This window comes from Sprattus sprattus, assembly GCF_963457725.1.
Source record: "Sprattus sprattus genome assembly, chromosome: 2".
NCBI classification, from domain to species: domain Eukaryota; kingdom Metazoa; phylum Chordata; class Actinopteri; order Clupeiformes; family Clupeidae; genus Sprattus; species Sprattus sprattus.
This window is the reverse complement of record NC_137921.1, coordinates 33,439,595-33,467,415: the sequence shown is the minus strand read 5'-3', so window position 1 is coordinate 33,467,415 and position 27,821 is coordinate 33,439,595. Positions and strand designations below refer to the sequence as shown.

The 27,821-nt window shown below is 40.1% G+C and overlaps 2 protein-coding genes across 3 annotated transcripts; both read left to right on the top strand.

Moving 5' to 3' along the window:
- Positions 1-1,466: 1,466 nt before the first annotated feature.
- ctns (cystinosin, lysosomal cystine transporter) lies at positions 1,467-9,869 on the top strand. Its single transcript, XM_080832739.1, has 10 exons — positions 1,467-1,600; positions 1,758-1,836; positions 1,928-2,015; positions 5,923-6,026; positions 6,189-6,326; positions 6,416-6,515; positions 6,722-6,841; positions 7,797-7,967; positions 8,567-8,684; positions 8,842-9,869. Exons 1-10 carry the CDS (start codon positions 1,474-1,476, stop codon positions 8,985-8,987), a joined length of 1,191 nt encoding a protein of 396 aa, XP_080688865.1. The 5' UTR covers positions 1,467-1,473; the 3' UTR covers positions 8,988-9,869.
- Positions 9,870-10,318: 449 nt separating this feature from the next.
- ranbp3a (RAN binding protein 3a) lies at positions 10,319-26,777 on the top strand. Of its 2 annotated transcripts, XM_080857733.1 has the most exons (18): positions 10,325-10,343; positions 11,734-11,809; positions 14,186-14,241; positions 14,337-14,373; positions 14,466-14,549; positions 14,646-14,717; positions 15,983-16,048; positions 16,584-16,676; positions 16,869-16,981; positions 17,359-17,472; positions 18,180-18,271; positions 18,377-18,452; positions 18,819-18,927; positions 19,112-19,239; positions 19,338-19,458; positions 21,148-21,290; positions 21,520-21,733; positions 23,246-26,777. In XM_080857733.1, the coding sequence occupies exons 2-18, from the start codon at positions 11,767-11,769 to the stop codon at positions 23,287-23,289; spliced, it is 1,605 nt and encodes a 534-aa protein (XP_080713859.1). In that variant the 5' UTR covers positions 10,325-10,343; positions 11,734-11,766; the 3' UTR covers positions 23,290-26,777. The 2 variants fall into 2 exon arrangements, with proteins under 2 accessions (XP_080713860.1, XP_080713859.1); XM_080857734.1 differs by lacking the exon at positions 11,734-11,809 and having other exon boundaries at positions 10,319-10,343.
- The last annotated feature ends 1,044 nt before the right edge of the window (positions 26,778-27,821 follow it).

The following is a 27,821-nucleotide window of genomic DNA, read 5'->3' as shown; positions in this document are numbered from 1 at the left end:
AGTTACATTGTTTACAACAGCACGTGACATCTGCATGTGGAAAAGATGGCAAAACATTGTTGCGGGGGGAGGAGGCGAGGTCATCTGTATGCTATACACTACCACGCACCCTCTCCCGCGACAAAGTGTCCTATTTTTCTCCAATTCAAATATGGTCACCCTACCTCATCACCCCTTTATAAATCCGACCCACTTCTGTCCAGTTTGTTGGTCAAGAGAAGTTGGAGGAGAGCATCACCATCGGGAGTTGCGTTGGACGATTATTCAATATTAGAGAGAGACATTCACAATTGTTCTTGCCGTGCGTCATTCAGAAAGTGAGTGCTTGTTATATGTGTGATTTCAGGATTTAGTCTGTTTCATGTCAACAGACAGTAGATAGTATACATGTTAGTTCATGTAGTGTTGTAATCATTCCCTGCCATTCATTCATATTTCAATCAGTTATTCCGCTGTATCAAAGAGTTATACCTTTGGTTTTAGATTCGATTAGATTCTACTTTATTGTCATTGCACAGAGTACAAGTACTAAGACAACGAAATGCAGTTTAGCATCCAATCAGAAGTGCAAAATAGCAATACAAGTGCAGAGTAAGTGGATTTGTAAAGTGGAATAAGGGAATACATAAGATTATGTGTACAGTAAGAAATAGATATGTAATTTGAACAGAATTGGGACTAGCAGCAACGTGTTAAAGGAACATTTCCTCATGTCATTACCATAATATCATGTATGTTTCGATAGAAACCACGGTTCAACACGGTCATTTCATGTCCATCCAGCCATTCAAGGCTTGATAGTGTGTGTGTGTGTGTGTGTGTGTGTGTGTAAATAAATACAGTTTTTACACAACAAACCTGTGGCGATTGGCACCTGTTAGATCAACCATCTGTTTGGGATTCAGTCACATCCCCCTCTTTTTCATTCGCTAAACGTCACGTTCAAGTCAGCTGAGCAGGGTCATATGACCAACTGCAAGCACGGAAGAGTAAGGCGACAAAGCAAGCTGGCTAACTTCCGTATGTTTCCTTTTCAGTTCAATCGTATGCACTCTAGTTGTTGTAATGTAGATGCTCAGCCCAGCCAGACAAGGTGAAATAGCGTATGTGTGTGTGTGTGTGTGTGTGTAAATAAATACAGTTTTTACACAACAAACCTGTGGCGATTGGCACCTGTTAGATCAACCATCTGTTTGGGATTCAGTCACATCCCCCTCTTTTTCATTCGCTAAACGTCACGTTCAAGTCAGCTGAGCAGGGTCATATGACCAACTGCAAGCACGGAAGAGTAAGGCGACAAAGCAAGCTGGCTAACTTCCGTATGTTTCCTTTTCAGTTCAATCGTATGCACTCTAGTTGTTGTAATGTAGATGCTCAGCCCAGCCAGACAAGGTGAAATAGCGTATGAGTCACTATTTCGGATTGTCGAAAATAAGCTTAGCACTTGGCTATCTAAATTGCGTTCATTTCTTCATGAGAGAATCGGCTTGTCTTGTCAACAGGTGTACATGTCCTGACATATTGTCCTGCAGAAAGCTGAAGATGTCCGCAAGTGTCCGATTATTTTTGTCAGTAGTCTGCTGTATGGTCGTTGTATGTGGTGAGTGACACTGCATTATTAACCCATAGACATAAACGTTTATATGCCTATGTCTGAATCCCATTAAACATAACTGTAAACCCCTCTGGTAGAATGAAGGTCGTCATCTTACGCCGTTCATTGAGACCATGAGTCTTTTTGATGTTCTGTGTTTCAGACTCAACCGTGCTCCTTACTGCCCCAGGGACTGTAGATTTGGAGCAGGGGTCATCTAAAAACATTACCATACATTCAAGGTAATCTAACGGGTATCACAAATATTGTGTTATTGAATGTTGAAGGCTACATACCGGGAACCTTAACTTTTTCCATTCTTTCCTCATTTAGTGCTCCTTTGAATGTCACTGTTACCATCCAATTCAACATCACCTATGCATTGAAAAATGTCACTACGATTATTGGACTGCCCAAACAGGTAGGGCTATCTCTTTTAATTGCTACCATTAGGCCTAGATGTATGGAGGACTGAAAGTGCCACAATTCAATAAATAAATACACCATCAATAATTATTTAAATGTGTCATTAATTAATTAAAATGGGAATTAAATACATACATGTTTTATTAAATGTGTCATTAATTAATTAAAATGGGAATTAAATACATACATGTTTTATTAAATGTGTCATTAATTAAATAAATAGCAATTCATTTTGAGTAAAAAAACACATTTAATTATTTCACTATTTAATTAATTATGTCATGGTCCTGTGTTGCATCGCATCAATAATTTATTTTATCTGTCAAACTCACCCATCAAAGTCAGTGGGCGGGGCTTACGCTGATCTAGTCTGATCCATTGCTTTAGTCTGAAGTGCCTGGAGATTCACCTGATACTTAGCGACTGTAGCTACAAGACTTAACAAACCTGATTTTGAATACAGCGGTAGCTAATAACTCACTTGATAAATACATCGGTTGGTAGATTAAGAAAATGTTACTAACGTGTTTTTACGTGAGTGAATGTAACGCTTAGCCAACTATTACCTCTGATTATTACAGCACGTTTGCTTTCAATACTTACTTCAATATCACTTTATTCAAATACATTTTCTTTGATAATTAATCTGTCTCTGTTATACAGTAGGCTACTGTGCAAAAGTTGTAGGCAGGTGGGGAAAAAATGCTGTAACCTAAGAATACTTTCAAAATGGAAGACTGTTAACAGTTCATTTCCATCAATTAGCAATAGTATACAGTGAATGGACAGAAGATAAATCTAAATCAAATCAATATTTGGAGTGACCACCCTTTGCCTTTGAAAGAGCATAAATTATTCTAGGTACACTTGCAGTTTTTAAAAGGAACTCCGCTGGCAGGTTGTCCCAAGCATCTTGGCGAACTAACCACAGATGTTCTGTCGTTGCAGGCTTCCTCAAATCTTTCTGTTTCATCATGTAATTCCAAGCAGTCTATGTTTTACCGCATTTTTTCACAACTGCCTAAAACTTTTGCACAGTACTGTATGTCACCACCTCGGTTTAAATGCAACTTGGCTGAAATTACATTTAACAAATACACATAGAAACATTGCAGAACAATGACAGTGTACAGGGTTGCTTTATCTTTTATTTCAATGTAAGACATTGGGGTGATTGCAGGAAGATAGGTGCCAGTCTTCAGGTGGAGGGTCTCTGTATGCTGAGGTCAGTCAATATGAAACAACAATAATCCTTGGCACTACAGTCATCCTCTTACTGAACTACTCTACTACCACCCCATACCCTTTCTGAACATTCATATAGCTATCAAATGAAATACAACAGGTCATTCTTCATGAATGAGCATGAAAACATCAATGAATATAAATGAATATTTTAGTATTCAATAGAAGTGAGATCAGTATCATCATTTGGAGGTAGAGCATGCATGGTCAGCGTGTCATAGTTTTGGGAGACGACCATTTTAAAACAGTGGACCAGACATAATATTCTAATGAAAATCAGGATCACAGGGACATTTACACTCCTCAGTGTGGCCTCAGTGTGGGCGATGTCGAGGACACCGTAAAGCAGTGTACCATTTATATCGCAGGCGTAACCTCACTATTGCTGAAACATTAAGCAGGGTAGTTCCTGACCAGTTGTCAAGCTCAAAAAAAAAAAAAAAAAAAAAAAAAAAAGAGTACCCCAGTTCCAAGGATCCCTTCTTTAACATGTCAGTTTAGGTAGGAACATGTTTGTAGTGGATATGTAAACAAATGTGTAGTAAATATGTTAACAATTGCATGCCTGTTCTAAGGGATACTTCAAGGGAGCCATAGTGAGGGGGAAGAGCGGCGTAAAGTGGGGGGCATGGCATGTCCTGATCTGCTTTGTGTTGGCTGCTCCGGTGCTTAGTTTGCCAGGTGTGGGTCCATGGATCACATTTACTAGTGTACTACTTAACTTGCACTTACAGTAGTTACATTTCTGCACTTTTTTTCTATTCCTTATGTTAAATGTATTTAAGTAAGAGATGCCATGAAGTTCATGGTGCAGCTGTGTTACAACTGCAGGGCCTTACAGAACATGCATTTTTCAAATAAGGCATGACATCTGAACCCCTGCTCTGGTAGTGCTAGGCAGTTCATCCCACCAACGTGGAACTACAAATGGACGTTGGATGATGGATGTATGGATGTTGCTATGGTTCCCAGTTTTGCCTCTGTAGGTAAACCTGAAGGAAAAAAGAAACACAAATTAATTAATTTAGCAGACATTTACAAAATGCCAATCTGCACCATACCAAAAACGCAAGGTCACTGAAACTGATGAAGTATATGGTTGACACTAGGGTCGTCACGATACCAAAATTATGACTTCGATACTATACCTGCCAAAATATCACCAAACCCTATACTTACAATACGATACCACAAATACGATACGATAGGCTACTGGTATATTTATCTATGATAGTAATAAAAAAAACATCTGTAAGGTTCCCTTTTTTACCAGCTTGTTCCAGCTTTTTGAACAATTAACAAATGGCATTCGAATCAGTATTAGCCTACAGCAAGATTGAAAACTAGGCCTACATGGTGACATCATTGCATTGATTATACAGGGCTATGTAGACCTATTGTCTGTATCTGACTATATGACTACATAGATATTTCCATAAGTATGAATTACATAATTTGACAGATGTAAAATTCATTCACATTCATGTTTTGTCTTAATTCATGGAATAATTATTTTTCCTTCACTAAAACTAAAAGAATTAGCTCAAGATCCACCCTCAGGCTCCAACAGCATGTAGCCTATTTCATCAAGTGTGTATTATTTGGTACACTTTTGTGTGCATTCTGACCTCATATAGGCCCACATGACTGAAATTGTAGGTTATTTAGCATGTATAGCGATTTTAATGTTGACAATGAACTTGGTGATGTTTGACTGTGTTAGGGAAGTTGTTTGCAACCTAGCCAACATGGCTATTACAATAACATGGATGTCTTGCTAGCGGCTACTTGCTAGCAGCTGTTTATGACAAACTAGCGAGTCAACAACATTCCTAACACAGTCAAACATTAAGCAACTGAAACACAAGACAAGGCACTAAGGCAGACGTCCTCTTTTACACGGACATTTCCTCTTTTCGAGACCTAAATGCGTCCGGGTAAAAGAGGAGAAAACAATTACATTCCCATCCCCGTCAATCAACTGTAGCAAATGGCATTACGTTTTAGGCGCAACCGTCGCTAATAACAGTAGGCTAGCCCCTACACTTTGTCTATGCAACAACAGTTCTACGTTATCTGCAAAACATAAAATAGCATAAGATAGCACTTACCTTTACAGGAGATCGTACGTGTTAAGTTGAGGTTGAACTTGCAGTAGAAATCGAAACCTCGCACGCTCTGGATTTTTAGCGTCTAAGAAAACGTTTTGTTTGACACCCAGTGTTTAGGAATGAGGCCTGCGTCAATCCAAATTTCTGGAATCGATAAGCCTTGACTTGATGTGCAGGGTAACCAATCAGGTATTAGGAATCCGCCCACTGACTTTGATGGGTGAGTTTGACAGATAAAATAAATTATTGATGCGGTGCAACACAGGACCATGACATAATTAATTAAATAGTGAAATAATTAAATACGTTTTTTTAACATAAAATGAATTGTATTAAATAAATTAATGACACATTTAATACAACATTTATGTATTTAATTCCAATTTAAATTAATTAATGACACATTTAAATAATTATTGATGATGTATTTATTTATTGAATTTTGGCACTTTCGGTCCTCCATATAGATGTAGAGCTGATTCGATTTGGGGTAATGACTTTGCATTTTGTAAATCTCATTTTTACTTGCTTGGCTGTTCATTTCAGGTTTTTCTTTCAGCTGAAAGTACCTCAGCTCAGTTTGAGGTCCTGTCAAAGGATGTAGGTCAAGTCACTGCCTACTTGTACAGCAATGATACAGAAATATCCAGGTACTCCAGACATATGATTCACTGATCTAAATGATTAGCAACCGCTGTGTTGTATTTTATCTATGCCATACTGATATTCTATAGTGTACCAAACAAAAGTGTATGAGAAGTTCAACATATGTACTATAATACATGCATACTCACTATGTTATCTTTTGCCAGTCTTACAACAAGGATCAGATTTCTGATGGTCAGAAGTAACATTCTTGCAATAATCAATCAAGTTATTGGTTGGATCTACTTTGTGGCATGGTCCATTTCATTCTATCCCCAGGCATATGAAAACTGGAGACGGAAGAGGTACTGTCTTGATCAGATTTCTGTCTTCTCAAATGGGCTCTCAGTGGATATCTGGTGTATTTAAAGGCTTCCTGTGCTTTCCCTTGTAGTGTTGTGGGCCTGAACTTTGATTTCCTCGCACTCAATCTGACAGGATTCTTTGCCTATAGTGTCTTCAATGTGGGCCTCTTTTGGGTGCCGTACATTAAAGTAAGAGCCTCCACCTACTTGACAGGCATCTCTGTTGTTGAAAAAAGATTTTGTGACGGCCAGTGTTTACCTATCTAGAGCAGATGCTCAGATAATGCTGCGGCCTTGGTAGGAATTCATTACAGCCGTTTTTTTTCTTTCTTTAAATTGCATGCAATACTGTGGATAGAGGCTTCAATACGATGTCCTTGTCTTCAACTTGACAGGAAGAGTTCTTGCAAAAGGATCCAAATGGAGTGAACCCTGTGGATGCCAATGATGTATTCTTCAGCCTCCATGCAGTACTTCTGTGTTTGGTGTATATCTGCCAGTGCGTGATGTATGAGGTGAGAAGCTGAAACGCATACCGCCAAATGAGGAAATGCCACCTTGGCTTGTTGTTCCTGGTATCGTCTAAATGTTTGTTCAACTGAAGAGACTTGTTTACACTTACCCTGTGACCCTGCTGAAACCAATTTGCCAGTGTATCCTTAAAAATACTAAAGGGGACCTATAATACTTTAAAAATAAAAAATCCCTTTCATTTAGTGTGTTATATACTTTTATTTATTTATGTATACAGTAACAGTCAAAAGTTTGGACACACCTTTAATTTTTTTGAGAAATGTTTTCTTTACTTTTATTATTTTCTACATTGTAGATTAATACTGAAGACATTAAAACTGTGAAATAACACATATGGAATGATGTACTAAACAAATAAAAATGTGTTATCTACCATTTAGAAAATAATAAAAGTAAAGAAAAAACTTGAGAATTTGACTGGTACTGTATATATATATATATATATATATATATATATATATATATATATATACTGTGCTTGTAAACGCTACAAAGGCCAAAGTACATGCTAAAAGGGAGTAACCCTCATTGGAATTCCGGTCCTTTTCCTTAATAGGTCATCTTTAATGTAAGGATTTGAAATTGCAACCTGGATTTTTTTTTTCTCCCTGGAACCATGGTTATACAAGTTGTTTGTGCTTTAACACTTGGCACATTGCTCCTTCAACTCCAATGTCAAAATGTAGAGTTCAGAATCTTATTTTCGAATTAAGTATTTTATAGGGACCTATTTATTGTGTTCCTGTACAAGAGGTCCAGCTGAGTCAAGTAGCAGCGGAGGGAATGATATAACTACCTAATCTACTGTAAACGATCTCAGTTTGAGGGGTAGCAATGGCTAAGGCACAAATAACAATATATCGAGCACTCTTATGTACATTGCAGGCTGTATTGGTGTATTTGTTAGTGTGACCCTTGTGTTTGGTTGCCTTACAGAGAGGAGGGCAGAAAGTGTCGAAGGTGGCCATGGTCTTACTAGCTGTGGCCTGGACTTTTGCGCTAGTCTCCCTCTTCGTTGCCGTAGCTGGAAAGATAACCTGGCTGGACTATCTGTACTTCTTCTCCTACATTAAACTGGCTGTCACTTTGGTCAAGTACATCCCTCAGGTAGTTATACCAATTTAGCCTTCCTTTTCCATAATTTGGAGAAGTGTGTATACTCTTATTTTTTAAGCAGCCCATACAGCCCAGGATAAACGCCCTGTTTTGAGAAGTGGGTATACGCAATCCTGACTGAAAAAAAAGTGTGTATACTCTGTATACCTGCGTATACCCTGGACTACACCACTGCCTATTCATACTAATCATTAGCTCACAACACAAGTTCTGAGATATCAATGAAGCAAAGGTAAAAGCCTCAGTAGAGAGTCTTTTCAACGGCTTGTTCCCAAACTATTATTTTAGTGAAAAACCCAAGAATTGGCTTTAGCCGGGCTGCTGAAGTAGGCAGTTGATGTCTAGTTAAACAAACATAAACAGGGATTCTCTTGGCCTCTGTTATCATTGGCTACCATTTCAACCTTAAAACTTAAAGATGGGCATCCCCAGCTGCCATGGGTTTTCTCTCACGGAGAGGTAGGGTTATGTTTGTCTTGTGCATCCAGTTGAGAGAAACCATTCAACTATTCACTTACAGTATCTTTAAATGTATAGTTTGATGCAAAAATTTCATGCAAAATCATTACGACCTGTGCTGTCCTTTTTAGGCCTACATGAACTATCAGAGGAAGAGTACAGAAGGCTGGAGCATAGGCAATGTGCTGCTAGATTTTACTGGAGGCAGTTTCAGCATTATTCAGATGTTCCTGCAGTCTTACAATAACGGTGAGGTTTCACAGGAAATAGCCAGACACACAACACAAAACACATTCACTGTATGTGTCTTGGTGTAACTTTAGATGCATGTTTAAGTCATCAGTATTTTCTACTTCTAAAATTTTGTAAATTATTAATGGTGTTTTGTTTGTTGGTTGAATTACAGATAAATGGAGACTCATTTTTGGAGATCCCACAAAGTTCGGATTGGGTTTGTTGTCCATATTTTTTGATGTGGTGTTTATTTTTCAACACTATTGCTTATACCGGAAGACAGGATCACCCTATGAACCAGTGCCAGAACAAGAGTAGGAACGACTGTTTTCTTTTCTTTTACATACCACAAAGACCTTGTCATGATTTTTTTCTAAATTTCTAAGTTAGTTGGTTTAGTCTCATCTTAAGGTATCACATTCACCATGAATATCCTTCTTGTTTCTACCACATATATGAATCCTCAATGGAATAAGAACATGTCATATACTGACATTTATTCCTGATTTTTATCAAAATGTAAACTCAGAATTTGAATTTTATATTTGATTCACATATCAAGAATTCCATATATTTTTACAGGTGATCAATGGTCCACGTTTTCTAACATTTGTATTCCTAGGTCATAACAATGCAATATTTCCGATTGATGCAGTTTATGGTGTTTGTCTGTGTTTTTGTACTTGTTTTCAAATAAAAGGGAAAACCTTGAAGTAAGGTAGAAGGAGTATTCAGAAAGGATGTTTTCCTTTTCATATTGGTAAATTGGCCTTAAAAATGCATGCATGCATGCAAGTGAAATGTAGGATCAAGGTGGTTCTGTTTCGAACTGCTCTTGTCTCTGCCTATGTTACCTGGAGCACAGCATTTTGAATGGTGATTGTTGTTTAATAATGACATTTTATAGGGCATTTTTTTAGTGTTTAATGGACTACAGACATTTGATACTTCAATATGCCCATTTTACTTTCCTGATATCTGTGGCATTTTAAAAACTCCAGGTTTGGCCTGTTCCATCCTTGCTGGTCTGTAGCCAGCAACTGGAAACATACAGTGCTATATACAAATAACATAGGCCTAAAGTAGAATGGTTTGGTAACATGGTCTACTTTACTGAATACGTTGCACAGTTAATTGCTCTTTGGGATTTCCAGAAATCATAACTAATAAACAATGCCCTGTTGGTTTCGAAAGGAAATAATTAAATGGTTGTGTATTTTACCTCTAGAAAAATCAAACTTGAATTTAGAAATAAGGGACTATGAATGTCAGAATTAAGAAATTAAGAAATAAAAATGAATGTTTTGATAATTTGTCTGCTTGAGATGACGTGTGTTTATTGAGTTGTTTCTTACTATGAAATGCCCTTGAGAGAGTTGTTGGTAAATCCTGCCATCTGGTGGTGGGCCGTGCGTTTTAGAAAAAAAGTTTTGTTTTTTTTTGTGTCGAACAACTTTTGTATTATCGAGCAATTTCCACCTCACCTTCGTTTTCAATAAGGAGTCTGTGCTAGACACAAGTAGGGAAACTGAAAGGAAAAGAAGGGCAAATTAAGTGATGGTAAAGCTTACAACATAAACTAAACGCATGCCAACAAAGAGAAAACGCGCATGTCACTCGCAGGGGATCATGGGTGTTAGTAAGGAAGTAAAATGGCGGACTTGGCAAACGAAGGTAAGCACTCTGATTGCGATGGGGAACTTAACCTTATTCACAGTAAATTCAATTGCGTGTTGGGTTGTCAAAAAGGTGTAGGAAGTTTGATTCAACGTACTGATCAGTCGCGACCTCGTGCTGAGTGAAAGTGGTGGAAAGGCGTTGGAGAAACTGCTCAGGATTGTGATCTTGATCAGCTAGCAGGCTGTATTTTCATGAGAGGAGGGAGGGGATGGGAGGCAGGCCAATCCGACTTGCAAAACAAGAGAACTGATTAGGCGTTTTCGTAATGCTAATTTTGACATCTAAATTCTGTCCGTGTTTTATGAAGTCTTTCGGTTGCGTTGTCAATTTAGTTGCAAGTTTTCTAAAGCTTCTAAATTATGTGGTTAAACGTCAGTTTGAGCCAGGCTGTAACGTTATTAGCAAACGTTAATTGACGTTACTGGGTAAACTGGCCACTGAACCATCTAGGCCTATCTAAGATTCGCTAACTACCCAGAGAGCTTGTACTGTCGTTAAATCACATAACGGCACATTATCATAAGCAGAGCACGCAAGAGAACCTATACTGTCTTGGCAAAAATCAACGGTTAACTGCTGGTTTACTGTACTGCTATTTGCCTTTGAATAAACTCTCTGGGCATGCTTCGGAATGGGGAATAATAATAACAACGGTTTAGTGAACGGAAGGGTAAGTGAAAGTGATCGAATATGGGCATCTGGTTTCCGTCAGACGGACATGCATTGTTAATCCGCCTCCAGGATTTTTTTCCTCCTGTTGTAATACAGCATGTCTCGCCGACGAAATCAAATGCGCTGCTGGGATTTAGATTAGCTGAATAGGACGTGACTGGCAGTCTGAACCAGCTGCGTCTGGTCGTTTCCTCTAGGTTAGTAGCCTAGTTTGTCACTCACATCATGTTAAACTAGCGCGTGCTTACGTTCTGCAGAAGTTAAACTACATGGGTTCGCTGTTGAGGTGTTGAACACTGACATGCATAGATAACGATTCATCCCTGAGCATCTAAAATAACCTTAATTTTAAAGGATATTGTGGGAACGAATCAAACGCATCTGCAAAACGTATACCGGAAACAGGCATTACTCTGTGCTGAAGACAACCTAAAATCAAGAGGTCACACCAGCTCTAGACCTAAGAGGCTTACAGTGTAGGTGAATGGAAGAATCAGACAGATTAATGACTGTCGTAAAGGTCCACTGAATTCCTTCTCACTTTTTCTGCTCTAAGGCAGAAATAAAAAACTTGCTGTAAGCCTAAATCTGATTATGTCAGCTTGAGATAAGCATCTTATTTATCTTTGCTTGAGCTGAATATGGAGACTACCCAGTTGGTTTTCATCACCACTACATCAGCTAATAAATCTTCTCCCTAATGTTTCACCAGGAGGAATGTAAGGTGTTCAGCCAGTGATTATTGATGCAAGAGGTAGGGATCAGAGATGACAGCATGGCTGATGAGGGTGAGTGTAGAGATAAGATGGCAGACCAGAGAAGTGCCCAAACCGTATTCAATTATAAAATGTGTTGAAATGATATGAAGTAAACCTAAAGTAAAAGTTGCATTTAAGTGTGAAAGAGCATCAGGATGTGCTTGCAAATTGCACACTTTTTACAAATTCCCCTCCGCCTCTCTGACTAAAGCACAGTATGCTATGATGAGGCCATTGTCCTATGATGACACAAGCTATTAATAGAGGTATAGTGATTTGACCTTTGACCTGTTCACACAGCATCCACATATTTTTTTTTAAATAATTTGTCCTTTTCATGCTTTGCAAATGTTCCACTCATGAGATATCTTGGGAGGTGGCTAAATGGAATTTGAATATTAATTTTAAGAAAAGGAACATGTAATTCAATGTCCTAAACATTGGTGTTATTATTTAACATCATATTGCAAAACGCAGTTTGGTTGTCAGTCATTATATTGAAAACAGAGTTTATACTAGTTATTTCTTGGGTAAAATACAGCCCATCATGGTGTTAGCCTAATGAGTCCTTTTTATTGTGCCCTTTATTTAGAAAATGAATTGTTGTGTCATTGTAATGCCCTTGAGGATGAAGGTGTCGCTGGAAGTTTAAATGATTCTAAATTGTGGACAGGTAAACAGTTGAAGCAGCAGTATAAATCCATTTAATCCATTTTAGGGTGTTGAATTGTCTTGGTTGATACTTAAGGGACATACAGTACTCATTGTTTCTCAAATGAGAGGTGAAAGCCTTACATGGACTAACCGGAGGAAGTAACTGCCTTGTTCTGTCTTAATACTGACACAGCTCTGCCCCAAAATGGGGTCATCATCACTTCAGTTGCATCACATCGCTGTGGACCCTGAGGGATGTGTGAGCGCAGTGGTTGTTCACGGACTGTGAAATTAAAGTAACCAGAGTAATACACGTATCTGCAAGCTGAGCCAGCCACACCACCGGCTAAAAATAGTCCGCAGGCAAATTATACAGCCGCAATGTTGCTTTTGGACATTTGTCGTCCTTGAAATACATTTGTCAGCCTGTATGTTCATCGTTTAGGCCAGTCTCAGCAGCTGGGATGAGTAAATAAAAGCCACTCGGATTGGCTTGACCTATTCTAGGCTCAGTGAGCGTATAGTCTCATGACTTGGGAGTCTGGCCGCTGGCCACAGAATGATTTGCAACATCTCTGGGCTCGTTCAGTATTCTCTGACGAAGCAAACCTAGTTGGCCATCACTGAAGTACAAGCCGCTAAGAAGAGTCAACCATCTCTTTGTTCATCAGCTTTTTAAAAGTAGCACTCGGTATAGAAAAAGACATGGAAGGTCTAGCCTTTTAATTCAGACACTATTAAGGTTAGTTAGGAAAAGGCACCATCAAATAAGGTTTTTAAAAGCTTTGCTAAATGGTCAGTGCTGCTGCACAATTCTCACAGTTATGATTATGTTATTAAATAATCACTCTAATATTAGACAAGGGAGTTATGGATTATTCTGTAATACAAAGCTAAATGATCATATGTTTTTCACAGTAACAGGCAGTGTAAAGGAATTGGTGATACTGCACTGCATATTATGTTGAAAGGCAAGTCATCCCATGTCATGATATCTAAGCTAGTGGCACTATGACTAGATGCAGAGAGCTGTAGCTTCAAAGAATTCCTTCGTTTCAGTGAAAATGTGCACAATTTGACCAGCTCAGCCAGTCAGTTATTACCGACTGAATTTTTTGTGTAGCCTGGATTAGTTTATGATTAATGCCAGTGTTACAAAAGTCAGATCAGTTTAAAAGATCCCCTGTTGAACCAACTGTTATGGGAAAAACACTTGTTCATAGGTTCATGCTCTAACCTTATGGTGAAAGTAAAGTAGCTTAATATCACCAAATCCTCAATTAAATTTTTAGGTGAATAATTCCAACTTGATCGGAATTTTGCCTTTTAAAATGCTTGTGATTCATCAAAATGTGTTTATTAAATATGTATTATACCTAGCTTACACCATGTTGTAAGTGTTCTTTTTGTGCATAGAGTCCAAGTGTTTCCTGTTAAAACACAAGAGAAAACTTCTGTTCAACACACTCTGTTCTGAACTTCTGTTCAACATCTTTTGTTATCAAAAAATATCTATTGAAGCAATAATAATTATCAATTTACTACCGACTAATTTGTTTGTGTACGCATACAATTTAGCACAGAAGACCTTGTGAATAAGCCTTGGAACATATGGACATGCAGCCAGCTATTTCACATGTCCAAGTTGTTGAAGCCCATATTGTGTTATCTGTTTAACTGTATCTGTCTCTGTCTATTTGTGTGCCACCACTTACAATGCACTATAGTATCACAGATCTTTCTGTATTGCAGAAAAACCTGCCATCGCGCCACCTGTCTTTGTGTTCCAGAAAGATAAAGCTCAGAAGGTAAGGCAGAACTGTTTGTGTCATGAAATGGAATGATTTAGGAAGAGGAAATGGTGACCGTGTTTTTAATTGTTGGTTTTACCATCGATCTGCAGAGGTCTCTGGATGGGTCCAGTGCTGAAGATGGAGAGGGTGAGGAGTTTTGGCCTCGCCTTGAAATGCATCACGACAAGAAATAGCTCGTCAGCTGTAATGATGCTAACTGCCAGTCACTTGGGTTTCAGATTCCGATAAAGAGGACAGCTACAGCCCTCCTGTCAAGAGAGAGAGAGCTTCGTCGTTTACACTCTTCCCACCCTCCAACTCTGGTAACGGTGCTGTGTTAGTCGCCATGTTTTTTAGTTTTTCTGGCCTGGGAGCATGCTGGAGAAGTCCTTTCTGATGTAATGTTTTCCCCCTCACAGTTTCCAAGAACAACGTGTTCCTGCCTTCCTCTTTCTGTCAGTCTCCAACTGGAAATTCAGATTCAGAACCAGGTATGGTTTTGTTTTTCTTCCTCCCCCCAGACATTGTGCTCGTGATGTGAGATATTCACTGGAACAAGTTCAAGTTTATTTATATAGCACATTTCATATGATATACACCCATTCTCGATCTTTTTCTGTAATTCTTCAGAAATGTTTCTTACACGACTTCGCAAAAACAACGTAAGAGAAACGCTTCCGCTGCATTCCCGCACGCTTGAAAATGTGTTCATAAGCAGCCGAAGTCTTCTCAGCTGTGTTCCTTCCGATTAGTTTCTTAGATTGATGCGCGTTCTCGTGAAAGTGGATTTGCATACATACACGCCCCGCCAGCTCCTTATTAGGAGACGCAATTTTAGAAACATGTGCTGTCGCAATCTCCCGAATCCACACGAAAGCAACTCGTAACAGGTGTTCATTAATAAGGTGGAGATATTTTATTACGTTGAACTTCCGAAGTCCGTAAAACACATTTAAGTAGTCACTTATTTTTTTAAATCGAAAAATAGCCACCATTAGTGTGAAGACCAGTCACGAGTACGAGTATAAATTGCAGTCAGTGCTGTCTAACAAAATGGCCACCATTAGTGTGAAGACTGGTCACGAGTAGAGGTATGAAATGCAGTAAGTAGGCTATATGTCCTAGTTATTAGAGAATGGGTTTAGTGTTTATTTATGTATTCACTTACATTTGCAGTATTCGTGTCCATTCACATTCAGTAATTTAGCAGACGACTTTGTCCAAAGTGACGTACAAGGGAGAGAACAGTCAAGCTACGAGCAATAGAGACCATATTGTAACAATAAATACTACTTCGTAGAATTATGACTGTAAATGTGAAACGTAATTGTTAATGATACTAATATTCTCGTATTTATTATTATCATAATTATTTCAATCCGAGGATGTCTGGGGAGTTTTTTTAAATGTCATTCCTCAACGCGATTCCTCAAATAACCACAAGATGGCCCGTGGAATCGCATTTGAGAAGATTCCGGCAGTTACGACTGCTATTTCGCGTTCGGAGAGTCGTCTGAAGTTCAGAAGAAAGCACAGAAGAAAAAACTATGGAGAATGGCAAATGTTTTCCTAAATCCACCGAAGTGGAGTTTCTTCTGAAATCCTTCTGAATGTGCTTTGTGCAGAGAAGACATTAAATTATCTAAAATAAACAAACAAACAAAAACACTTAGCAAAATATATATATATATATATATGTATATACATGAAATGTGTCCAGAAGAACATCCTAATGTCTGCTCATTGTTGTTATCAGAGGAGAAGACTGTTGGCTTTCGCTTGAAACCCCCGACGTTGATCCATGGCCAGGCTCCAAGTACTGGTAAGAGCACACGTGTGAAAGTATACAGTACCAGTCAAAAGTTTGGACACACCTTCTCATTTTTTGAGAAGTTTCTTCTTAACTTTTATTATTTTCTACAACACTTTTTTTGTTTAGAACATCATTCCATATGTGTTCTTTTGTAGTTCAAATGTCTTCAATGTAGAAAATAATAAAATAATAAAAGTAAAGAAAACACTTTTGACTGGTACTGTATGTTTTGCCTTGGTAGTCCAATCCTGCTTAACCCAGGACCAGACAGATCACAAACAGATTACATGAACATCTAGACAAACAACTTGTAGTTTTTAAGCTGCTACACATTTAAGATGTCGTATCTAGAAAGAAATAATAGCAAGGCTGAGAGGCTAGTGAAAATGTTTGGGACCACAAAAAAATTACACTGCTGTTGCTGTTGCTGTTGTTGTTGTTGCTATAATTGTGTATTATTCAAGGGTTGGTCTGTGTGTCTAAGCGTAATCAGCCTTGTCTGTATACGATTGTTTCTGTTTGTAATCTGGAACTTTGTCTGCAGGAGTGCCCAGTCAGAAGCCCAAGGAACAGCAGCGGAGTGTCCTTCGCCCCGCATTGCTACAGGCACCTCCACCAAAGGCCTTCGCCCAGTGCAGTAAGTCAGCTCACACAACCATAACTGACTTCATTGGAATTGGAGATGATGGCATTGTTTATGAGCACTGGAGATGGCTGTATGCTGACGCATATGTGGAGGTGACTGAGCGTAAGAAGGAGAATAGTTTGTCAGTACTGTAGTTACATTGCATGTAAAGCGGGTGTATTGGTCCCTCTCTCCTACTTGTAGACTCAAAGAGCAGTACCAATGGAGTGAACCAGCAGTCAGAGGGGCATTCAGATGCTCAGAACAGCACAGAGGACAACACCAAGGGCAGCACGAAGGACATGGCCAAGGCACTGGTGAGATGTTTAGGTCCTCAGTCTTTCTTCTTTCTGTTGTTCTGTCTTTCACAATCTCTGCCATTCTTTACTGAGTTCAGTCAAGGGATTGAAGGATGAACTTGGAAGTTTGTAGGCTGCTTTACGCTCTCCGTTTGACCATTGGAAATGAGGTGCACAGGGAAGGGTAGACGGTTGGTGTAGTGACAGCCGTGCCTACCCTTGGCTCTCAAAGCCCAAGGGCATGTTCTTTAGCTTTAGTCTGTGAGCTGTATAGGGTTTCACAGATCCCCCCCCCCCCCTGCCAAACAGAGGCACATCACAAGTGCATGTTATTTATAAGCACAAATGGTGCTGATTGTTGTCCGTCCCCCCCTTTCCCCATTTCTATTCTTAAGGCAAGCGACAAAGCAGAGGATGAAGCCAGGGTGCAAGGAAAGAACACGGCAGAGAAAGGCCCTCAGTTGGAAGCTACGTTTGTGTTCGGGCAAAACCTCCGAGACCGAGCAAAGGTTTGGTTTACTGACACTCACAAGGGGGCTGATTGACGTGGGCGTTAAATCTGATGTAGCTTGCAGTGCCCTCACGTTGAAGTCACTTATTATTATTGGCATGTTCTATCTTGTCAAGTTCTGTACCAGACAGCACCCTTATCAGAAGGGCAGGCCTGGTCGTCAGTTTTCCACATATCATAACGTAGCACAGCTTTTTTCAAGAACTTGCGGTCATTTTCTCAAATGTGATACTTTCAACTTTTAAATGGTATCTTCCAGTATCTTCTACTAGTGAAATAGCAAATACTCGAAAGTATCAGTTGAAAGTTTAAATACTCCTGCCTCATACTTGTTTTTTAACTTTACGAGTAGGTTATTTACACTTAAAGATTCTGTTAGCATAGTCATATTAATGCAGATTTAGAATTTCAGAGCATGTTAGCATTTTTTGCTAACTTACACCAGACAGTCCATGCCTCCTTACAGTGTGTAGTGCAAAATAATTGGCCCATTTCAGTCTCCTGCTTTTGTTACGCACTTTAAATATATTGATATTTTACCTGCTGATTACAGCACCTCGAAAGAAGCCATAATTATGGCTAATTTGAGTTCACCAAAATGGCACTTTCAAAAGATGATATTCACAATCTGTTTTTTAAAGTATGTTTCTGGTTAACCGTCATACTCTGTAACCTGTCATTTATCTCCTTGTATTTTCTGTACAGGTGGAAGAAAACTCATCAAAAAGCAAAAACAGGGGGTCCCTGTCGGAGTCAGAGGAAACCAATTACTTTCTACAGTATATCAACACCACGGGGTATGTCTCTGCTTTTGTTTGGGTTGGTGCACTGAAGAGAGATTATTTGGCCTACCCGGCAATAACAGATAAATAACAGATTTGGTCCTGTGTTTTCCCCTGAAGCACCGACCGCGCCGCTAACAATGCTGACTCCAGTGCGAAGTTTGTGTTTGGACAGAACATGTCTGATCGTGTCCTGGTAAGACGTGCTGAGACATTATTTGTCCTGGTGCAATATCTCTTAACTTTAGTACATCTCCAATACATCTCTCTCTCATTATCTCTCTCACTCACACACTCTCTCTCTGTCTTTGTCTCTCTCACTTTCTCTCTCATTCTCACTCACTCACTCACACTCTCTCTCTATCTCTCTCTTCTCTCTCTCTCTCTCACTCGCTCTCTCATTCTCAATCTCTCACACACAAACTCTATCATTCTCTCTCTCTCACACACTCTCTCTCTGTCTTTGTCTCTCTCACTTTCTCTCTCTCTCTCTTTCATTCTCTCTCACTCACTCATACACTCTCACTCTCTCTCTCTCTCTCTCTCTCTCTCTCTCTCTCAGAGTCCCCATAAAAGCGGCGAGGCATCAGTGGAGGGCAGTAAAGATGCTTCATCATCTGCTCCAGTCCTTGAGCCATCTAACTCCTCACAGGAGAGCACCCCAGAGAAGGGTACTACTGCCACACACACACACACACACACACACACACACACACACTGCGGCTGCCTGAAACCAAGTAGAGTGGCTGCAAGCATAGGCAGTCAGCAATTAAAAGAGGCATTTCACAGAATTCATACATTCAGCATTGTGGTAGTTGGTGAGTGAATGTTTGTTGTTTTTGCTTCCTGTTCCAGATGGCAGCAGTGCGACAGAGTCGCTGGTGCAGTCTGCTGCTGCCTACACCAAAGCCACAGCCAAGAGGTGCCTGCTGGAGAGGGTGGAGGTGCGCACCGGGGAGGAGTCCGAGAGCAACGTGCTACAGGTTGGCCAAACCGCTGACTACATCTAGAGATGTGATTCAAGATGGTGGAGCATGCATCACGCTGTGTTTATGTTTTTGTTTATGTTCTGTTTTCTTAGATACAGTGCAAGCTTTTCGTGTTTGACAAGCCAGCTCAGTCCTGGATAGAGAGAGGACGAGGACTACTCCGACTGAATGACATGGCATCAAAAGATGATGGGTCACTGCAGTCACGATTGGGTAATACACATTATTTCTATTAAAGGGATAGTTCGGTTTTTAAGACATGAAGTTGTATGGCATCTACATCACCAGTGTAATGCAATCCACGCTGACTTACCTCCGACAGCGTCCTGTGAGCAGAGTTCTCGTTAAGTTTTGGTCAAACCGAAAGTAGTCCGGCAGGTTTCTAGACCCAGGAAAATAAAACGTTTCTCTTCCCAAAACATTATGTGTTCAAAAGAGTGATATATTTGCATCCCAAAACCGTTGTAGTGGAAAAAGTCACACCTCGTTATCACTTGGCCCTATTTTCATTACGCTCGATAATGCAATCTCACAGCTAGAGTCTACCTCTTTGATTCGCGAAAGTTGATTCGCGAAAGTTTGATTCACCAAAGTTGCCTGAGAGAAACGTCCATCACAGGAAAACGATGAAAACTGAGACAACATTTGATAAAATTGACATAAAGCATCGTTTTCCTGTGATGGACGTTTCTCTCAGGCAACTTTGGTGAATCAAACTTTCGCGAATCAACTTTCGCGAATCAAAGAGGTAGACTCTAGCTGTGAGATTGCATTATCGAGCGTAATGAAAATAGGGCCAAGTGATAACGAGGTGTGACTTTTTCCACTACAACGGTTTTGGGATGCAAATATATCACTCTTTTGAACACATAATGTTTTGGGAAGAGAAACGTTTTATTTTCCTGGGTCTAGAAACCTGCCGGACTACTTTCGGTTTGACCAAAACTGGACGAGAACTCTGCTCACAGGACGCTGTCGGAGGTAAAGTCAGCGTGGATTGAATTAGACTGGTGATGTAGATGCCATACAACTTCATGTCTTAAAAACCGAACTATCCCTTTAAGTCCGTCCCATCAATTATTATTGAATAAAACTACTTACTAAACGAGAGTGAGGTCATGCCGGGAAATATCAGACTGAGGCTGTGACGTATCGACCGAGCGAACGTATTGACAGATCAAGCCTCAGTCTGATATTTCTCGGCATGACCGAACTGTCGAGGTTAGTAAGTTGTTTATTATATGGCATTTTTAGCTCCTTTCATTTTGTAAATAAAAAGAAATGGTAGTTGTAAATAGAAAACGTTTCGTTCAGGTCTCAAGTCTTCCCGTGACACAGTTTGTTTTAGGCGTTGCCTAGCAACCAATTACTTGCTAACTTCAAGTTACAATGATAATTAGAAAACGAACAACATGGCCCAGCTAAAATGGCTTTAATTTACAGTAAAGTAACAACACAAGTGATTAAAACTATAGTAGTCTAGTCTTCATCATCACTTTCAATAGCACATTTTCGCTGCTTCTGAATTTCCTCATTGCTTTTGAGGTCTATCAATATCACTCTTTTTGAAGATGACATCAGAGGGCAATGAGGATCCGTATCAGACCGGCAGACCGGCGAGCAGGTCAATACGCGGCTGGCATGACTACCCATTAGCCAATCAGAATGCTCATACTGTCGTTGCCATATAATAATTGTTTTATTGCCCTGCACACACAATTACAATCAGTAGCCTTAAAACTTTAATGTTTACTGCTTCAGCTGTTTTTTTTTCCTCCAAAATGGCTTGCTGTGAATTGACTTGACGTTGTCTAGATCGCAACTATCTCACATCTGTGGTCATGTTGCCCTGAGCCTAGTTCAATTCAAGCTGATGTGTTGTGGTTTGTATGCTCTGTGCAGTGATGAGAACCCAGGGCAGTCTGCGGCTGATCCTCAACACAAAACTGTGGCCTCAGATGCAGGTGGACAAGGCCAGCGAGAAGAGCATCCGCATCACGGCTATGGACACTGAGGACCAGGGGGTCAAGGTCTTTCTCATATCGGTAAGGCTTATGAATCTCTCAAATCAGCCAAATAAACACAGTTTATTTGTGGTCCACACTCTTGTCTTGATACAGGTTTGTGAAGAACTAGAGCTTCTAGTAAGTTTTTGGAGACCTCTTTTTATCTTGCATGGGGATCCAAGACCTGCTGTGAAGCAGCAGGTTGATTAATTTTGTTTTGGGTTGTTTGTCCAGAAGTGCACATGGCTGATGTGTGATGTGTCTGCAGGCCAGCTCGAAGGACACGGGGCAGCTGTTCGCAGCTCTTCACCACCGCAGCCTGGCGCTCCGCAGCCGGGCCGACCAGGAGCCGGAGGTCAGGGTGCCGCTGCCCGAGATCACGTGCTCCCACGAGGAGGACAGCGACGAGGAGAACGAGCACGAGCACGGCTCCAGCACTGCCACGGCGGCTGTGTCAGCGCCCACACCTGCGCCGGCCAGTGGTATGTGTTGTAGGAAAGAGGAACACCTAACCTCTAGGCAACCTAATTACAGACAGCACATTTGGTTGTTCACTGGTAAGCCATATGAACCCATCTGTGAATTCATATTTTCGCCTACATTTGCGCTTGTTGGTCGACTTTACAGTTCATTTGAAATGCAGGCCCCCGGCCCCTACTGTAATGTTATATAGCCATAAGATCCAGGGCCACTACTGTAATGTTATATGTTATATAGTCATAAGATCATGTGTCTGCCTTAGGGCTGGGACGACGCAAAATATTTCGCGCCGATGCATCATTTGAAAAAAATTCAATATTCAATTTTCAATTTTATTTTGGAATTAAAGGGCAAGCCTGACTCCTGAGCATGTTGGAATGCTTACGTTCCTCCACACAAAAATAAGCTGGTTCTTTGTCTTTAACCATGTATTCTGTTTTTGAGTGTTACAAACAACATTTTTATGACCTGGTTAGGTGATTTTCTTCAATTTTCTTTTTTATTTTGGAATTTTGAAGAGCAATAAACAAACACATATTGCAATGTCAAGGGATTCATGTTTTTTTCCCCAGATGTAGAAATCAACATGTATAGTAAATTGCTATTAGTGAATTAATGGGGAGATAATCGATAATCGAATCGAACTGAAAAAATTAATCGTTAGATTAATCGATGCATCGAAAAAATAATCGCTAGATTAATCGTTTAAAAAATGATCGTTTATCCCAGCCCTAGTCTGCCTCTCTACTCTGCTGCCTGACAGATGACAACTATGGTTTTGGTTCTGAAAACGTATTGTCTATTTATGTTCTGTATTTATATGTGATTTGCTGATTGTGTTCTTGGAAATGATTGGGGTCGTTATTTTGTAGGTTATGATTGGATGATAGATGTCTAGATTGTGACTGGTTGGTTGTTGTCAGGAGTAGCTGGTTGTTACCTGGAATCTGATTGGCTCTGTGGTTTCAGGATTCAGATTTGTTCTGTTAGGTCTGCATATTTGACTTTAGTGCTCCTGTTCACTCATAGGACTTAGTCACTTAACTAGCACAGATACTTAGCTTGATGTGCATAACTGTATATTGTGCATAATTACTAAATAAGAGAGTAATCATTTGGTCAAAGCTTGATTTTGGACTTAGCCAGTGCATGCTGTGCAGAATGAAACATCAGGTTCATTATATTGTTCTGCTTTCTTCTGTTCTTTGGTGTGTAGTAGCTTCCAGCTGGTAAAGTAGTAGTCTGTAGTTTCTATCTGGTAGAGTCTGTAGTTTCTAGCTGGTAGAGTCTGTAGCTTCCAGCTGGTAAAGTAGTAGTCTGTAGTTTCTAGCTGGTAGAGTCTGTAGTTTCTAGCTGGTAGAGTCTGTTGTTTCTAGCTGGTAGATTCTGTAGTTTCCAACTGGTAGAGTTGTAGTTTGCAACTGGTAGAGAGTCTGTAGTTTCCAGCTGGTAGAGTCTGTAGTTTGCATCTGCTGCTGTTTGGTGTTCTGATTCTTTCTTTCTTTTCTCAACAGGTGAGGCTGAAGAAGGAGAAGCTCAGTCCACAGAGAGCACATAACCTCAACTCTTCTCCAGTCCACACCATTCTCTCTCTCTCTCTCTCTCTCCCTCAACCTCTCTCTCTCTCTCTCTCTCTCTCAACCTCTCCCTGTGGAGCGAAGCAGACTACCCCATTGCCTCAGTCAGCACTTCTGTCCTCCAGCAGATGGCGCTCCAGGCTGGATCCTATGCAGGTGTTTCCTCCTGCTCCATATCTGTGCGCTCGGCCTCCTCCCCCTCTCTGCAGCACATTGGGCAGCACTGGAGGGAGGAGGGCGGTGGAACTTCAGCGCCTCTAGTGGCGGCTTGCGGAAGTCTCATCATATTGATGAGCGGATGGGCATCGGACAGAAGGATCTCTAAAGGTTTGGGGGTTGACTGAAGATTATTTTACTTGTGGTTCAGGTGTAAAGGTTTTAACAGTGGTTCAGATGTAGAGTTTTGACAGTATGCATTTGATCTGTCTATCCACTAACTGGAAGAAGAAAAACAAATCACAGTAGTAGTAATAGTTCCTGAAGGCCTTGAATTGTTGTTTTGAGAGGGGGGAAATCAGCCAGCTCTCAGATCATCATTTTAAAAACATCATTTCAAATTTATTTTTTTTCTTTCTTCTTCTTCTTGTCATGGAGTAATACCTATGAATCACACTTTATCTTTTATAAAGACAAACACATTGTTTTATAGCTGTTCTCAGTCTGTTAAGAGATTTATATGCCCACTTTTTTGACATTTAGTCTCTTCGTTTCCATTTCAAAGTCCTGTTAGGTCCACACAGACCCTTCAAAAGTATCTGAAGGGATTAAATGATTATTATTTACACCATAGTAATAGAAACACCGGGTCATCATTTGACGCCTATATCTGTCAGTTACTATTTTAACTGGATTGTTTCACTGCGTTTTATTGAAGGCATCCCCTCTCTGTACGCTATGGGAGTTAGATATTCATAGAAGGTTAGAAAGAGGGGAAAAACTGCCAATGTTCTCATTCAGATCTGATCTGTAGTTTTAATGCAGCCACATTGCAATGGTTAGTCAGCATTCATAGCTGTGCTGGAAAAGCCAGTATGGCAACCCTTAGAGAGCTAGAGATGGCACGTAGTTCCTACTACTATTACAACATATGAATGCTTCACCCCCACCTAACCCATTCTCCCTCAGTCCCTCTTTAACTGTGTTTACAATATAAACATGTCTCATATTTGCAATTTCTACTGCCATTACTTGCTTGTTTGAGGGAGGAGGCACTATTCAACACAGAGCAGGCTACAAGTCAGTGTTCACAAATACAATGGTGTTTGTTCAGTACTTCTTAAAAGAGAGATAGATTAATACAAGTTGATCTTATTTCCTTCAGTGAAGCGTAGCTACCCTTTTTTTCCTCAGAGCAGTGAGACGAATACTCTTTGAATCCTTGTACTATATTGTACTCCTCATCTTGTACTACAAAACAAGCCTTTGATGTGAAAAATATGTATTTTAACTACAAAAACAGTGCGAAGAAAAAGACAAAAAAAAAACTTGTAGGAGTATTATCGGGTTTAAGAGTATGTTGAAATCTATATGTATATTACTGAGCAAGCAGCCTTGAGGTGTTGTAAAAGATAATCCTCTTTATTTTGTACTTTTCTGGGCAAACTATAGATTTGTCACTGTTTATACGTGTGTATGTGTACGTGTGTACGTGTTTGTTGTTTTCCTTTTTTTGTTTTGTTTAGTTTTTTCTTTGTCTGACATATTCTCAACATTCTGCTCTGCAGCAGAGACACAGTACATTTTGGGCACAGAGGCTCAGATATGAATGTAAGGCATTTGTCTTTGTTAAAGGGCCGCGATTCTTCAGCACTTTTCTTTTTTCTTTCTCTCTCTCTTCTCTCTCCTCTCTCTTGCGTTCCCTGTCTGTCTCTCTCCCATCAATATGAATATGACTTTAATTACGTTAGCAGGGGTTGAACATTGATCAAAAGGTCTTCTTTAGGGTCGATGTGAAGTGGTAGATCTCCATCTACAGTACAAATGTTTACACTCTAGCTTTTTTTTATTGTTATTATTTAGGAGATGACCCGCACAAGCCCTACTGAATTCCTTGGTTGTGTTTATTTCCATTCTTGTTTTCTGATGGGGGCTGATTAGTGCAAAGTATAGGTATTAGTAGCCCTCCTGAATTGCCTTAGGGTTTATGGTCAAATTACAGAAAAATCCAAAATTCCTAAGTAGGTTTCCTGGCATTAACCGTCAGACCTCATCTTGGAAAGAGGCATACTCGATTTGAATCAGAGTACTGAGGTCTGTTTTTGTCGGATTCATTAGGTGAAGGGCCTCTTTGCTATTACAGTAGACCTAAAATATAAACATAACAGTTGTGATCTGCCCTCCGGATATTGATTACTGACTATTGATTGATCAATAATCGATTATCGGCCAAAGCCGGAGCGAAGAGGCAATGTTCTCACAAAATATTCAAACATCGGCCCTATCAGCCCAGGGGAGTCAGCCAAGATGTTTCGAGTTTTATAACACCGGCTCATGACTGCCCCCACCCCCCACCCATGACTGGGACGTTTTGTGATCACTTGCACAGCATAGACATTGATGTCAAGGCAGGTGAATGGAGGAGGCATTGTTTACCTCAATTCGGATGTGTAGACGTGTAGTCCCACTACGGAAATGGGCCAAGAACAAAATGCTCTTTAACATTCATATCTTAACCACATGTGTATCTTGTAGGGGTCCGGAGCCACGCGCTAACTTGAGCGTATTCACTCGTGAAAAAATGCATTCTCATCAGGTGACTGGCATCACGAGCAGACTGTGGTCTCTGTCGGAATGCCATGTAGCTCTGCACCAACGCTAAGGTCACTTCTGAAGTGTCACTGTGATTCAGTCCCTCCCAAAGCGAGTACTGAATCTCTGAGAGTGTCGAGCGAATGAGAGCCAGCTCCAGAACCGCTTCACACAGGAACCTTGACCCCCCCCCCGAGTGTCGAGTTTGGTTAGTGGTGTTGGCCTTTTCACCTTCTCCTTTATGTTGGTTGTCAGTGGTTAGAACATTATTGTTCTGTTCTTTTCCCCCTTCCCTGAGGGAGCACATAGACCTGTTTTTGTCCTGGTTAGTCAGTTTGCCTTTGGTAGGGTATAGCAATGGAGTGTGTTTTTTTTTTATTCTTGTTTTATTTTACCTGAAGAGATTGTTATTTCTTTATCTGTACTGATAGGAGTCAAAAGAGCTTCAGCCAAGAGCTAAAGAGTTGGGGGATTTTAAATGGGATCTAAGGGCTTCTTTAGGGGAAGCTAGGGAGCGGTTGACTTGTCCTACGATGGGTCTGCCAACAAACAACCTCTCTATTGCGCCGTTAATATCGATTGGGCTGTGCAGTCAATCTCCTTGAGGGGAATTGTCTATTCTGACCATTCAAAAAAATCTATGTACATTGTCTCTCTTTGCTTTGAGCTTTAGCAATAAAAGTAAAAAAATAAAACAATAATAAAAAAGTTCAAAGCAGCTAACTGCTGAAACATGTTGTTATGTAAAAGTTTATGTACAATTGTCATATCAAATGTATTTGAGAATTACATTAAAAATTTTAACAGTTCCTTGTTTTTGCCTCTTGTTTTTCTATCTGAAATTAAATTCTGCATCGGCTGCTTGTATTGCCTTATTTTTCTAGTGAAATGTGGTAGAGTGGCCACTAGATAGCACACTTGGGTAGGTAAGTGGATGCAGGTGAAGTGAGCATTATATTTTCCAGATAAGCTGTGAAGGTGTTTCATAATGAACCTATTTGTAGCAGATTTCAAAGAGCAAGTGTTTTGAATTTATCTCGAGATCCTTGGATTCATACGGAGCCCCTTAGGTGACATCGGATAAAAAAAATATAATGTGTGGCCACACAATACAAACTCGTGGCCACCAGAAAATAATGCGTGGCCACAAGATAATTAATGCGTGGCCTCGACATAGTTAATGCGTGGCCTCGAGATCATAACGAGTGGCCACAAGATAATTCAGTTTCAGTAGCGGGATGGTTATCGAGCTGTCAGTGATGTACAGTGATGCTATAATGAATAAAGGAAATTATAGTCTGCTTTTTTATCCAAGAATAGTTTTGTCATGCCAAGTGTAATGTTGTGGAGATTGCAATAAACGAATTAGGGAGAGTTTCACGTTGACTACGCAACAGCGTGTCGTTTATTTAATCATACTCCGACAAACTGATACTAATGCCATGTAAGGGCTCAGATACACATACGCGTGTTTTTTCAGGCAGAAACGCTTCAGTAACGCCTTGGCAAAGTGCGGCGGACCAAAACAGAAGCGGTGCGCTTCCCTGCCTTGCGCTGGAAAGTTGAGAATAGTTCAACTTTTAAGCGCACCTAAAAAACGCTTCAAAGACGCAACACGTGGTGGAGAAGGGGCGCACGCTTTAAACGCGCCGTACCATAGGAATCAATGCATTTGCTCGCGTCCCGTTTTTACAAAAACGCACATCATAGACATGTATAGATGCATATACATGTCTATGCTGCACATGATAACAACAAACCAGCA

Coding starts and splice junctions, on each gene's coding strand:
- ctns (XM_080832739.1), top strand. CDS start 1,474: ATGAGAGAATCGGCTTGTCTTGTCAACAGGTGTACATGTCCTGACATA. Junction 1,601..1,757: donor CTGTATGGTCGTTGTATGTG/GTGAGTGACACT, acceptor TCTGTGTTTCAG/ACTCAACCGTGCTCCTTACT. Junction 7,968..8,566: donor TGGTCAAGTACATCCCTCAG/GTAGTTATACCA, acceptor TGTCCTTTTTAG/GCCTACATGAACTATCAGAG.
- ranbp3a (XM_080857733.1), top strand. CDS start 11,767: ATGCAAGAGGTAGGGATCAGAGATGACAGCATGGCTGATGAGG. Junction 16,049..16,583: donor TGGCCAGGCTCCAAGTACTG/GTAAGAGCACAC, acceptor CTTTGTCTGCAG/GAGTGCCCAGTCAGAAGCCC. Junction 18,272..18,376: donor CAGTATATCAACACCACGGG/GTATGTCTCTGC, acceptor TTTCCCCTGAAG/CACCGACCGCGCCGCTAACA.